This window comes from Gavialis gangeticus, unplaced genomic scaffold, assembly GCF_001723915.1.
Source record: "Gavialis gangeticus isolate Ggan-Ray unplaced genomic scaffold, GavGan_comp1, whole genome shotgun sequence".
Taxonomy (NCBI): Eukaryota; Metazoa; Chordata; order Crocodylia; family Gavialidae; genus Gavialis; species Gavialis gangeticus.
Genome location: NW_017729007.1, coordinates 12,062,664 through 12,072,856, shown reverse-complemented (window position 1 = coordinate 12,072,856; position 10,193 = coordinate 12,062,664). Strand labels below are relative to the sequence as shown.

The 10,193-nt window shown below is 43.8% G+C and overlaps 2 protein-coding genes across 3 annotated transcripts in view; both read right to left on the bottom strand.

Annotated features, from left to right (window-relative positions):
* The window catches only part of TTLL8 (tubulin tyrosine ligase like 8), a 38,424-nt gene extending 34,267 nt beyond the window's left edge, over nt 1-4,157 (bottom strand). Inside the window, exon 1 of the mRNA XM_019509250.1 lies at nt 4,073-4,157. Coding sequence (XP_019364795.1) covers nt 4,073-4,157 — 85 coding nt within the window. The remainder of the gene's footprint in view (nt 1-4,072) is intronic.
* A 5,017-nt stretch (nt 4,158-9,174) lies between these two features.
* The window catches only part of MLC1 (megalencephalic leukoencephalopathy with subcortical cysts 1), a 57,643-nt gene continuing 56,624 nt past the window's right edge, over nt 9,175-10,193 (bottom strand). For both annotated transcript variants that reach the window (XM_019509313.1, XM_019509314.1), the window contains one exon: nt 9,175-9,421. In XM_019509313.1, coding sequence (XP_019364858.1) covers nt 9,347-9,421 — 75 coding nt within the window. In that variant the 3' untranslated portion in view covers nt 9,175-9,346. The remainder of the gene's footprint in view (nt 9,422-10,193) is intronic.

The window sequence follows — 10,193 nt, the reverse complement described above, 5'->3', positions numbered from 1 at the left end:
CCACACACCCTCCCCCACCCCCACCCCCACCACTGATTAGCCAAGGTGTCCCAGCAGCCCTACTGCTCATTGTCTGGGAGGCAAAAACTGCAGTTTTAAATATGCCGTGGTTTTTGCCTCCTAGCCTATCACCAACAAGAAGCAGGGCTGCCAGGGTGCCTCGGCCAATCAGTGGTGGAAGGCAAAAACTGTGGCATATTTAAAACCATGGTCCCAACCAATCAGAAGCTCACAGCGAGTGGTAGGGCTGTGAAGGCCCTTCACCAATCAGCGGGGGGTGGGGGGGGAATATAGAAAAAAAGAGCAAGATTAAAGGAACCATTGCGTGACATACCTCCACCGCGATTTAAGTAGGCCCCTAATTATGACACATTTTCTAAGAGCTAAATACATATGAACATTCAAAGTGCTAAATACAAACAAGCATATTAGGTCAGACCATTTAGCCCAGTATCCTGTCAGTGGGCCAAATCAGGCTCAAATACTGGACTCAAGTCTGTGGAGCTGAGTCAGTGTAGGTACCACATACAACACACCCTGGACTGGCCCCATGTGCTGCTTACAGTATGCACACTGGCTCCAGCCCCATGTACCACATGCAGCATGCACCAACCCTGGCCCGGGCCCTGGCCCTCCGTGCAGCACACAATACATGGGACCAGCCTGGGGCATGTGCTGCACACAGCACATGTGGCCAGTCTGGGACATGTGCTGCATGTGGCACCTGTGCAAGACCAGCTGTGCGCACTGGATCCAGCATGGACTGTATTCCCAGTCTCAACCATCACTGGACCCAGAATGCAGGACCAGCCTGGTGCAGGCATTACATGCAGCATGTGCTCCAGATAAGCCCCACATGCTGTGTACAGCATGAGCTGCCCCAGCCTTGAGTAGCACACTGCATGCAGGACTGGTGCAGGGCATGTGCTGCAGGTAGTACTGCACCAGACTGGCCCTGTGTGCTGGAGTCAGCATTGCAGTCAGTCTGGAGGTCCAATCCAGATCAGCCCTAGATACAGTGTGCAGAGCCAGTCCCTGCAGACTGGCACAATGCTCTGCTTACAACGCATGCAGTAGCTCCTGCCACTGCTCAACATGTGGCCCATGCCAGAGAGGCCGCTTGCATCATGCAGGGCTGGGGCTAGTACGTGCATCATGCTGCATGTGGTGTGCCAGTCTGAGATCCACAGGCAGCACTGTGAGTGGATGATAGGACTCAGTGGGCTGCATCCAGCCCAAGGGCCATACCTTTGACACTCCTGCTTTAGTAGAAAGTGTCCGAATGGGGTATATCTAAAGTAATCCATCCCCTCTTGTATCCACCTCAGCATCTACTATTGGTTGCAGAATGTCAGAAGGCCAAAGTAGAAGCACTCACAGTACAGTCCTGACAGATTCCAACAAATCTGTGAATTCTGCTAAATACCTTGTCCCACAAGGACACAAAATGGAAGGAAGAATATCAAAGGATACATCCTTGATTTTTTTATTTAATAGCTTCCAAGGACCTGTCCTCCATAAATTTGGTTAGTTACTTTTTGATTAAATTATCTGCCTCTACAGCAGGGGTGAGCAATTATTTAGGCCAGAGGGACACTTAGGGAGTTTTGGTGACCTGCTGCAGGCCAGGTCAGCACCCCACTGCTGTGGCACGAAAACTCAAGTGGCTCTGCCCCACTCTCAGCCAGGCAGATGGGATAGGGCTGTGGGCAAGTGGAAAGCAGCATCTGGGAGTGGGATAAGCAGGCAGGCAAGGCTGGGACCAGGGCCGGGATTGGAATCCCTGGGCGTGGAACCAAGGCCCAGGGCAGAGCAATCCATTCCCCACATGTCCCTGTGATGGGCACTGGTTCCATGGACATAGGCACATTGGGAGCAGATCACAACTCTGTCCCGGGCTCTGGCTCTGTGCTGTCACCACCCAGCAATCCCAGGGTCTCCATGGAGACTGGCCATGGAACCAGTTCACAATCCACTGTTCACTGGTTTGTGGCTCTGCCTGAGGCTTCAGCCCCAGCCTGTCACTACCCTGCAATCCCAATCCAGATCCCAGCTCTGGCCCCAGCCCCACCTACCTGTCCTGCTCCCAGACACCACTCTGTGCTGGGCCATGGGCCCATCTCATCTGCCTAGCCAAGCATGCCCTGACAACACAGGTCCCAGGCCAGTCTCCATGGATTTCCCACCTGCTTGCTCCATCCAGCACTCCCAGCAGTGGGTGCAAGACAGATGTGCCAGGGTTGCCCAGGCAGTGGAGCTGGGTTTGGCAGCAGTGGCAGAGACTACCAGCAGCAGCTGGAAGAAGCCGCCACTGCAGGGGCTGCCGGGAAGCAAGTCCAACCACTGCACTGCCTCAGCCCTGCTGTGCACCCAGGGGCAGTGGAACTGGCTGCACACACCACAGCCCAGGCTACCTCCACACCTAAACCCAGGGGCAGGGGTTGGAGGGGGCAGCAAAGGACCTGCCATGGGCTGGATAGACTTTCCAGATCTGGCCCTCAGGCAACAAGGAGATTCCATTCTTCCTCTGGCAACCAGGAGATGCCATTGTTATACAATCTCAATCTCAATCTCATTCTTAATTATTTTTTAACTAAGGCCCCAATGAAGTAAACACATAGGCATGTCTATTAACTTTATTCTCATCAATAAAGTCACATAGGAGCTCTAGTGAAAGCATGGTTGAGGCCAAAGTTTGTTTGATACATACCATGAAGTGCTAATTATCCCATCTTCCCCTGTACCTAACAATCATTTATTGACTAATTGGTAATAGTTGTTGTGCCAGAAGTGAGACTTCAGGACATATCTGTTGAAGAAAAGTATAGTGGCTTTATAGCCATTGGCAGAAAGCAGGGTAGATTTGCATCTCACAGACTAAACAATGCATAAGCTACACCTTACTTCTCCAGATGCTGAAAAGGGACAGGTATAAGTAAATTCAGGAAATAGGTGTTCCATATCTAAGGGGAAACATGAAAGAAGGTGCAGAGGTATTTGCATGAGAAGCTGACAGAAAGACAAAGCTAGTAATGTTCGCACGATGGAAGAGACAGTAAATGAATAAAAATCTGAATAAAAAGAAGACAAGAATAAAGGAGCCAAGCAGCAAAGAAAAGTTGATAGAATTAAATAAACAAATTAATGGAAGGATTAAGATATGGTACAGAAGATGGCTTTTGCAGCTGTATTTGGATTAAATAAATGTGGCAATCTGTAAAAGAGATTATAGAGACAGGATGATGTTAAAATTATTTGGGTAGGAGATAGTAAAGTCCCAAAGGAGACTTTTATTTGTGAAGATGTTACAAAAGCATATTAGAAATTTTTGTAGAAAGAAAGTTCAACTGAAGCTGCCAGAAAAAATACTGTAATGAAAAAGTAAAGAATCATAGAAGCATAAAATCATAGAAGATTACAGCTGGAAGGGACCTCAGGAGGTCATCTAGTTCGAAGTAGGACTGTCCCCAACTAGATCATTCCAACTCAGTCTTTGTCCAGCCTGGTCTTAAAAACACCCAAGAATAGAGATTCCACAGCCTCTCTGGGTAATCTGTTCCAGAGCTTTACTACCCTCCTGGTAAGAAAGTTTTTCCTAATATCTAATCTAAACTTCCCTTGCTGTGACTTGAGATCATTGCTCCTTGTTCTGTCATCTGCCCAGTGAAGACTAATGAACATTTTGACTAATATTTTTTCTACCAGTGCCTGAATAGAAAAATATCTTTCTAGGAAAATTCCAGAAAAAAAACTCTGAAACCTCTCCACAGGAAATGTAGGGAGGAGGAAAATAAATTATATGAAATAGACCCTTATGAAGTATAATGGAAAGTGCAGTTATTCAGGGTCCGGTCACATAAGATTTGCATAGGCCACACCCCTGTACCGATGAAGAACCCTTATAGTTTACACAAGATTCTGCATGAGTGTAAGAGGCTGTTCATATAGATCCAATTCAGTCTTATGAAAGATGCCTCTATTCAAATGTTGCCAAAGGAGACTCTCAAAAAGCAGCAAGTTCCCACTGGAGGGGCTCCATGCTATCAGCAGCTGGAGAATTTAAAAAAAATACCTTGAGATTGAAAAAACATGCAGTTCTTGTTGCCAGACCTGTATGTGCAGATGGCTCTTCGGAACATGTTTATAGCTGTGACCATGATTGCACCACATCTCAATCATATTTCTCCTATGACTGTGTGCCTATCATAAGAATGTGTGACCAGTTTTCATGCCTTGATCTGAAAGCCACTGAATTCAATGGAGTTTCTTCACTGATTTCTGTGGAATTTGACTCAGACAAGGATGAATGAATGAAAAGGAGATACTGAATTACTATACCTGCATTTTGTTTTAATGTTCTTTTGAAAGTAGTAAATTACCATCTTACACTCAGAGACCCTTCATGCTATTTTGAAACTTGTAGGGGCCATATTATTACTGATTGTATTGTACTTTAATTTATAACCTCCGTGATAATGCAATTAATACAGCATTGTGGATAGATAATCTGTCACAGTATAAAGTCTCTGTGATCCCTTGTATTTCTAGAAGTAGAAGAGAAGCAAAAATTGTGAGCTACGGAATAGAGAAAACTGGATCCCTCATTAACAGAAGTTACTATCTGTAAAGGACTATGAGTTAAGTTACTGGCAGCTTTCCAACAGTTTCTCCCACCTGAATATCCCACAGGCAATCCTGAGTAAATTGCTACTTTGCACTACAAAATCCCTTCTGCCCCCTTGGCATGTTTGTGGAAATAGGCATCTTCATTGCAAGAATCTCAAGGATTCCTGCAGGAATCAAGTTGCTTCCAGTGGCTGTAACAAAGTCGAACTGGAGGAGGTGGGAGAGGAAGGGAGGGGAGAAGGGAAAGGGTAGAAGGGTATCAGCATGGAGGCATGGTAGAGATAGTTCCTCTGCCAAGTATGGCCCCGACATTTGCCCTGAAATTGTGAGGCCTGAGAGTTTAAAGTAAATCATCGGTCTTCTCCAGAGAGATACTCCTTACCTTGCGCCTGCATTGCTGCAACACCACAACCTCTTGACACACAAGCTAGAAGAATTTCCTGGAACACCACAAATTGAGGATATCATAATTCCCACTTCCCTAATTGAGAAAAATTAAAGTAAAAAAGAATGGGCCCTAAACCTATTAATAATTCCAATTACACACATGATAATAGTTTATCTTCATAGAAAGAATAGTATATAGAAAGAGTATATCCTGTTCATTAGGATTACATAATCACACAACTCTATTTATTGCTTTGAAGAACTGTGTGTCTTAGAAATGAACAGTAAAGATATTTTAGAGGCAACTCATCCCTGAATGAATTCTAGCTACAGATATTTCTGATTCTGAAATTAGAGGTTTCCTTGTTGTTAAAAATGTACCATGAAATAACATTAATTATATGTTGATATTCTATAGCTGTCAATTTAGCAAAATCTTGATTAAAAGTTACTTTGCGGATACAAACTATTTTTGCTTTCATTTCTTTCTTCATCATTTAAAGCTGATGAGAATATCTTTCTACCTGCATAAATCTGACTCATCATGAGGTGTTTAGATCTGTCATTGTTCCTTCACTCCTTGGCTCTTTCCCCTATACATGTAGAGACAAAAAAATCATTCAACATGCTGTAATGTACTTTCACGGTATATTTTATCTACTTCCAAGTATTTTAACATGTGACAATGACTCAAAACCCACACTTCCTTTTACTTTACTACTACTCCTGCAGTACTGCCGCTCTAGGCAACTTCAACATGCCTCCTCTTTTGGAAGTTTGTCCTAAAGAGACCACTCACTCACTCAGCAACAGAAGAAAAATATTAGAAATGATTAACAGTTGAAAAACTGGAAAATACTGTTGAAGAACCACCCTAGCTGGCAAGAAAACTCAGGCGACTATAGTATCTGAAACTAATTTAAACTCATTTGAGAGGGACAGCATCCTCTTGAAGAGCATGATACAAGCACCTAGGGGAAGTACAGAAAACTCAGAGCATCAGACATACAGTCTTTAGCTCAGCCAAATTCCTTTCCGCTTAAACAGAAGATGGTTGTACGCACAGACTGCATGAGCAGGCTTATCATAACTTATCATCTGCTGTTAAAGCCTGTACCCTGCCCATGGGCAGGAAATAAGACAAAAGCGATGGGTTATTTTGCCCTGAGAGGGAAAGTATCTAAGCAAATCCCGCCCTTTCTGTTGCAACTCCACTGAAGCCAAGGCTAAGGTCTTGGACAGAGATCCATTCCCAGCAGAGACCAGTGTTGGGCAAAGACTACAAAGTCACGTCAGCCCCAAAGCACTCAGCAGATCTGCAGCCCAGGCGGTGGCACGCGACAGAAATATTTGCAGCGTGTGTAAAGAAGTCGAAGGTTTGTGTAACAAGTGTCCCCAGGAGCTCCCTCGAACCCGAAGCGCCCTGTGGGAGACCAGCCGCTCCTTGGTTCGGGGACTTCCGTCTTGTGCTGGGCACACTGAGGTGGAGCCCAGGACATCCGCACCCCCAGGCTGCCCCGAGGAGGACCTGGCGCGCACACGAGACACGAGGGGCTCTAAGAAGTCAGACTTGCCAGGCTTTGGCTGCCAAGCCCCAAGCTCTTACCTTGCTGGAAGCAGCAGCAGCTTTGCCTGGTAACAGCAGAGACTCTTCTCTGCCCCACAGTCCCGGCTGAGCGCTGCCCGCTGCCCCGCCATTATGACCTCGGCGTTGCGGCGGGAGGCGCCCTCCCGCCAGAGCTGGCACGGCGCGGGGCCGGGGCCGGGCGACGCAGCGCAGAGCGGAGCCGCGCCCGCTCGCCCGCCGGGGCGTCCCGCTGCAGAAGCCGATGCCGGAGCCCTGGAAGGCGCGGGCCGGGCAGCAGAGCTGCAGCCTCCCCCCGGGCTTTTAGCAAATGCCACTTCGCACTCCTGGCGGCGCTGGCAGGCGGGGAAGGGGCAGCCCGTGTCTGACCACAGAGATGGAGGCCCCCCGCCTTCATTTGAGGGTTTCCCAAATGCAAGCCCCTGCGGCCCGTCCATTAAAAAAATTGGCGCCTGGCCCTGCTGACATGTCCGCGCGGGCACTGCGGGCTCCTCAGCGAAGCTCGGACCCGGTCGCATGGCACCTACCACGACTCTTCCTTTCCTTTCACCGGCTGGCGGATCCGCCAAAGCTTTTCCTGGCGGCTCCGTGGAGTGTTTCAATCACTCTCCAGGTCACCTGTGTAGATGAGGTGACCCCTGCTTAGGAGGTCTGTAGGACAAGGGCAAATCTGGCACATTGGGCTGTATGCGTGGCTTCCCCTGATCCTTCCTTAACACCTGGTGCCTCTGGTATCATTTGTTAGGGGCACCACACATTAATGCAAGAGGCAATGGGAGTTGAGGAGCTCTCAACACCTTCATAGCTTAGGCTGTGTGCAAGACATATCCTAGAGAGGTAACAATGATTCCTTCTACTTTCTTTGTAAGCCAGAAACATTGTAAACTGTCCATTTTCCACATCTGAACTGTTGGCAAGTCCAAGTCAATCATAACAGAACAAGAAAGATGCTTCTTGGAGATGTGGATTTAGTTTTACAATTGGTAAGTAGCTCACTACATACAAAACAGTTAAAATGCACTCAAAATACACAGGACCATGATACACACAGATTAGTGAAACTACATACACCTACATCAACACCAGCATGCATTCAGTCTTCATTCTGTGTGTGCTATTTACAAATTTGTTCCAAAAGCTTTTATTTCTTTAAAGAGAACTCTCTATTTCCAAGTGGGCCCACACAAATCAGTATTGTGCATTCTGCTTGAACATTAATTCAAAGTGAACTTTCTCCATGTGCTGGTTAAAATATTGAGAGAGCCAGTTTTATGTTGCTCCATTGAAAGTTAGTATACAGCAGAACCTCCTGAGACAACAGGAACCTCTGGTGAAAGACTGGCGTGTTAAAGACTGAAGTCAGCGTCAAAGGAATGAACAGTTTTTGGTATGGGTCCAAATTCTCTAGAAACCTCTGGCACATGTTGATCAGCTGGGCAATGACCACCAAACCCAATCACAACCAAATTTTAGGAGAATGGGAAGGGTGGTTTCCTCCTATTGTATAACTGCTTCTAGAAGTTGTTTTTCTAAAGCTATGGTTTAAATAAATGCAGAATCCCTAAAAGCTGAAAAGAAAAAGCCCCTCTGTAGCTGCAGTGGGACTGCACTATCCCTATCCATCTTATATAAGTGTAACCCTCAGTTTACACCTTTTTACCTGAAAAAACTTATGGCAAGATTAAAAAATAAATTTTTACTATGTCCTGAACAGCAATCTATCATTTTGGTCTAGTTCAGGCAAAAGGAAGAAATGAAAACCAAGTTTAGAGCCTCCAAAGGAAAAACATCTGGTTAGAGCTTTCTGGTCTTAAACCAAAAGATCTTCTGATTTTATGGAAACACTTATGCTATTACCAGTCTGTCCAAATGTAGGTGGACTAGATAGACTCTAAGGGATAAATTCCTTGCTTCACCACAAATATAAGTATTTTCCTAAACATCTTTGAGAATGAACTATATAAAGAAATGAAATCACCTTCACAGATAAAACAAGGCAGACAGATCTGCAGTAATCCCACCTAAAGGTATTTCTCTTTTTAAATTCTGATTAAGTTATAAAGAAAGCATATAGACACTTGTCTGGACACTTATGTTTTATCAGCCTTGCCAAGTCCTCAAGCAACTAAGGGGTCATTATTTCTTTTTTTACAGTCAGTGAATCAGTTCATTACAGAACTGCTGTTAGAGGTAACTGTAAGCTTTAACTTGTCCAAATTGGACTTCAACCCATGTCTAGAATACTCTTGTGATAAAGACTTTTTTATTTATATAAAAGTAATGAGATGCAAAACAACTTTACAACTCCTACAAAAGTGAAGTATAAGCAAAATATCAATTATGACCTGTACTCATAACTTTTCAAAAGCATTTGAGTTATATTAACTCCATAACTGCAGTTATAATATCTTGCAAACAAACGAGACCTACTGCATGTTGCCATATTTATTTAAAATTCATAAATGTATAACCCTATATGATTAATGATCTTCTTTCCAAAAGGTTCTTTAAAGCAAAGACACTAACAATAAACTAATAAAATCCTTACACAAAAGATTAGGACATTAGGAAATATCATCTACATATTTCAACTTTATTAGAAGGCTACAGTATTTTCTTGTAAATAAACTGTTATTCCTTGGCCTCTACATCTTTAGCTATCACGTTGTTTACAAACTGCAGAGTTGAAAAGTCTTGAGTCCAAAAGTCAAATTATTGTATTGTTTGGCAGCATTCACGGAATCCAAGTTATTGAGCCATCTGCACTACAACAGCTTTCCAGGCTTTGTCTTTGTCAAAATCCTTCATAGTATTATTGGAGACCTAAAGATGAACAGATTCAAACACTATTTTAGTTAAATATTAAAATAAAGTAAAAATATCCAGTGGGCTGATTTATTAAAATATACCATAATGTGTTGACTGTTTAATAATATTTCACATTTACTTACTGGATTTTTATTCTGAAGAGTTCTAAAACCCTTCACAAGTCATATACCTATTGCATGAGAGAATGAAGTCACTTCTAGGGCATAGGGAGTGGGTGCATGGCATTTTTTATAATAAGAGCGGATTTTTTTTTACTCATGACATTGTATCCTTATATCCAAACACACAAACTAGGAATTCTTAAAGGTTTTTCCAGAACCTCAAGGAAAAGCACTACCAACAAAGCTCTTGGCTGCTCTGATGCCAAGTACACTAGGGTTACCAGTATATCTTAGGTCTCTAAATACTATCATACTACAAATAATGACAAAAAAAGAGCACTCTGGTGCTCAGTTTACCTATGTTGAAATAATGATGAAACTTACTCAGCCTTTCAGGGGTTCAAATTTATATTTCAGGAAATCTAGGAACACTAACTCTGACAGCTATAATTTACAACTGTTTTAAAGTTAAATAAATCATTTAATAATTTGACATCCTAAAAATACCAGGACATCACATAACATCTGTAATCCTTTTAACATACTGTTATTTCTTTATCTTATGGCTTTCTTTAAAAAAATCTTTACACAGAGAAGTATCAAAGAACCCTTCAGTGCTGTCTTCTCTAGCTAGTATCTGGAGGAAATCTGTAACATATGTAAAA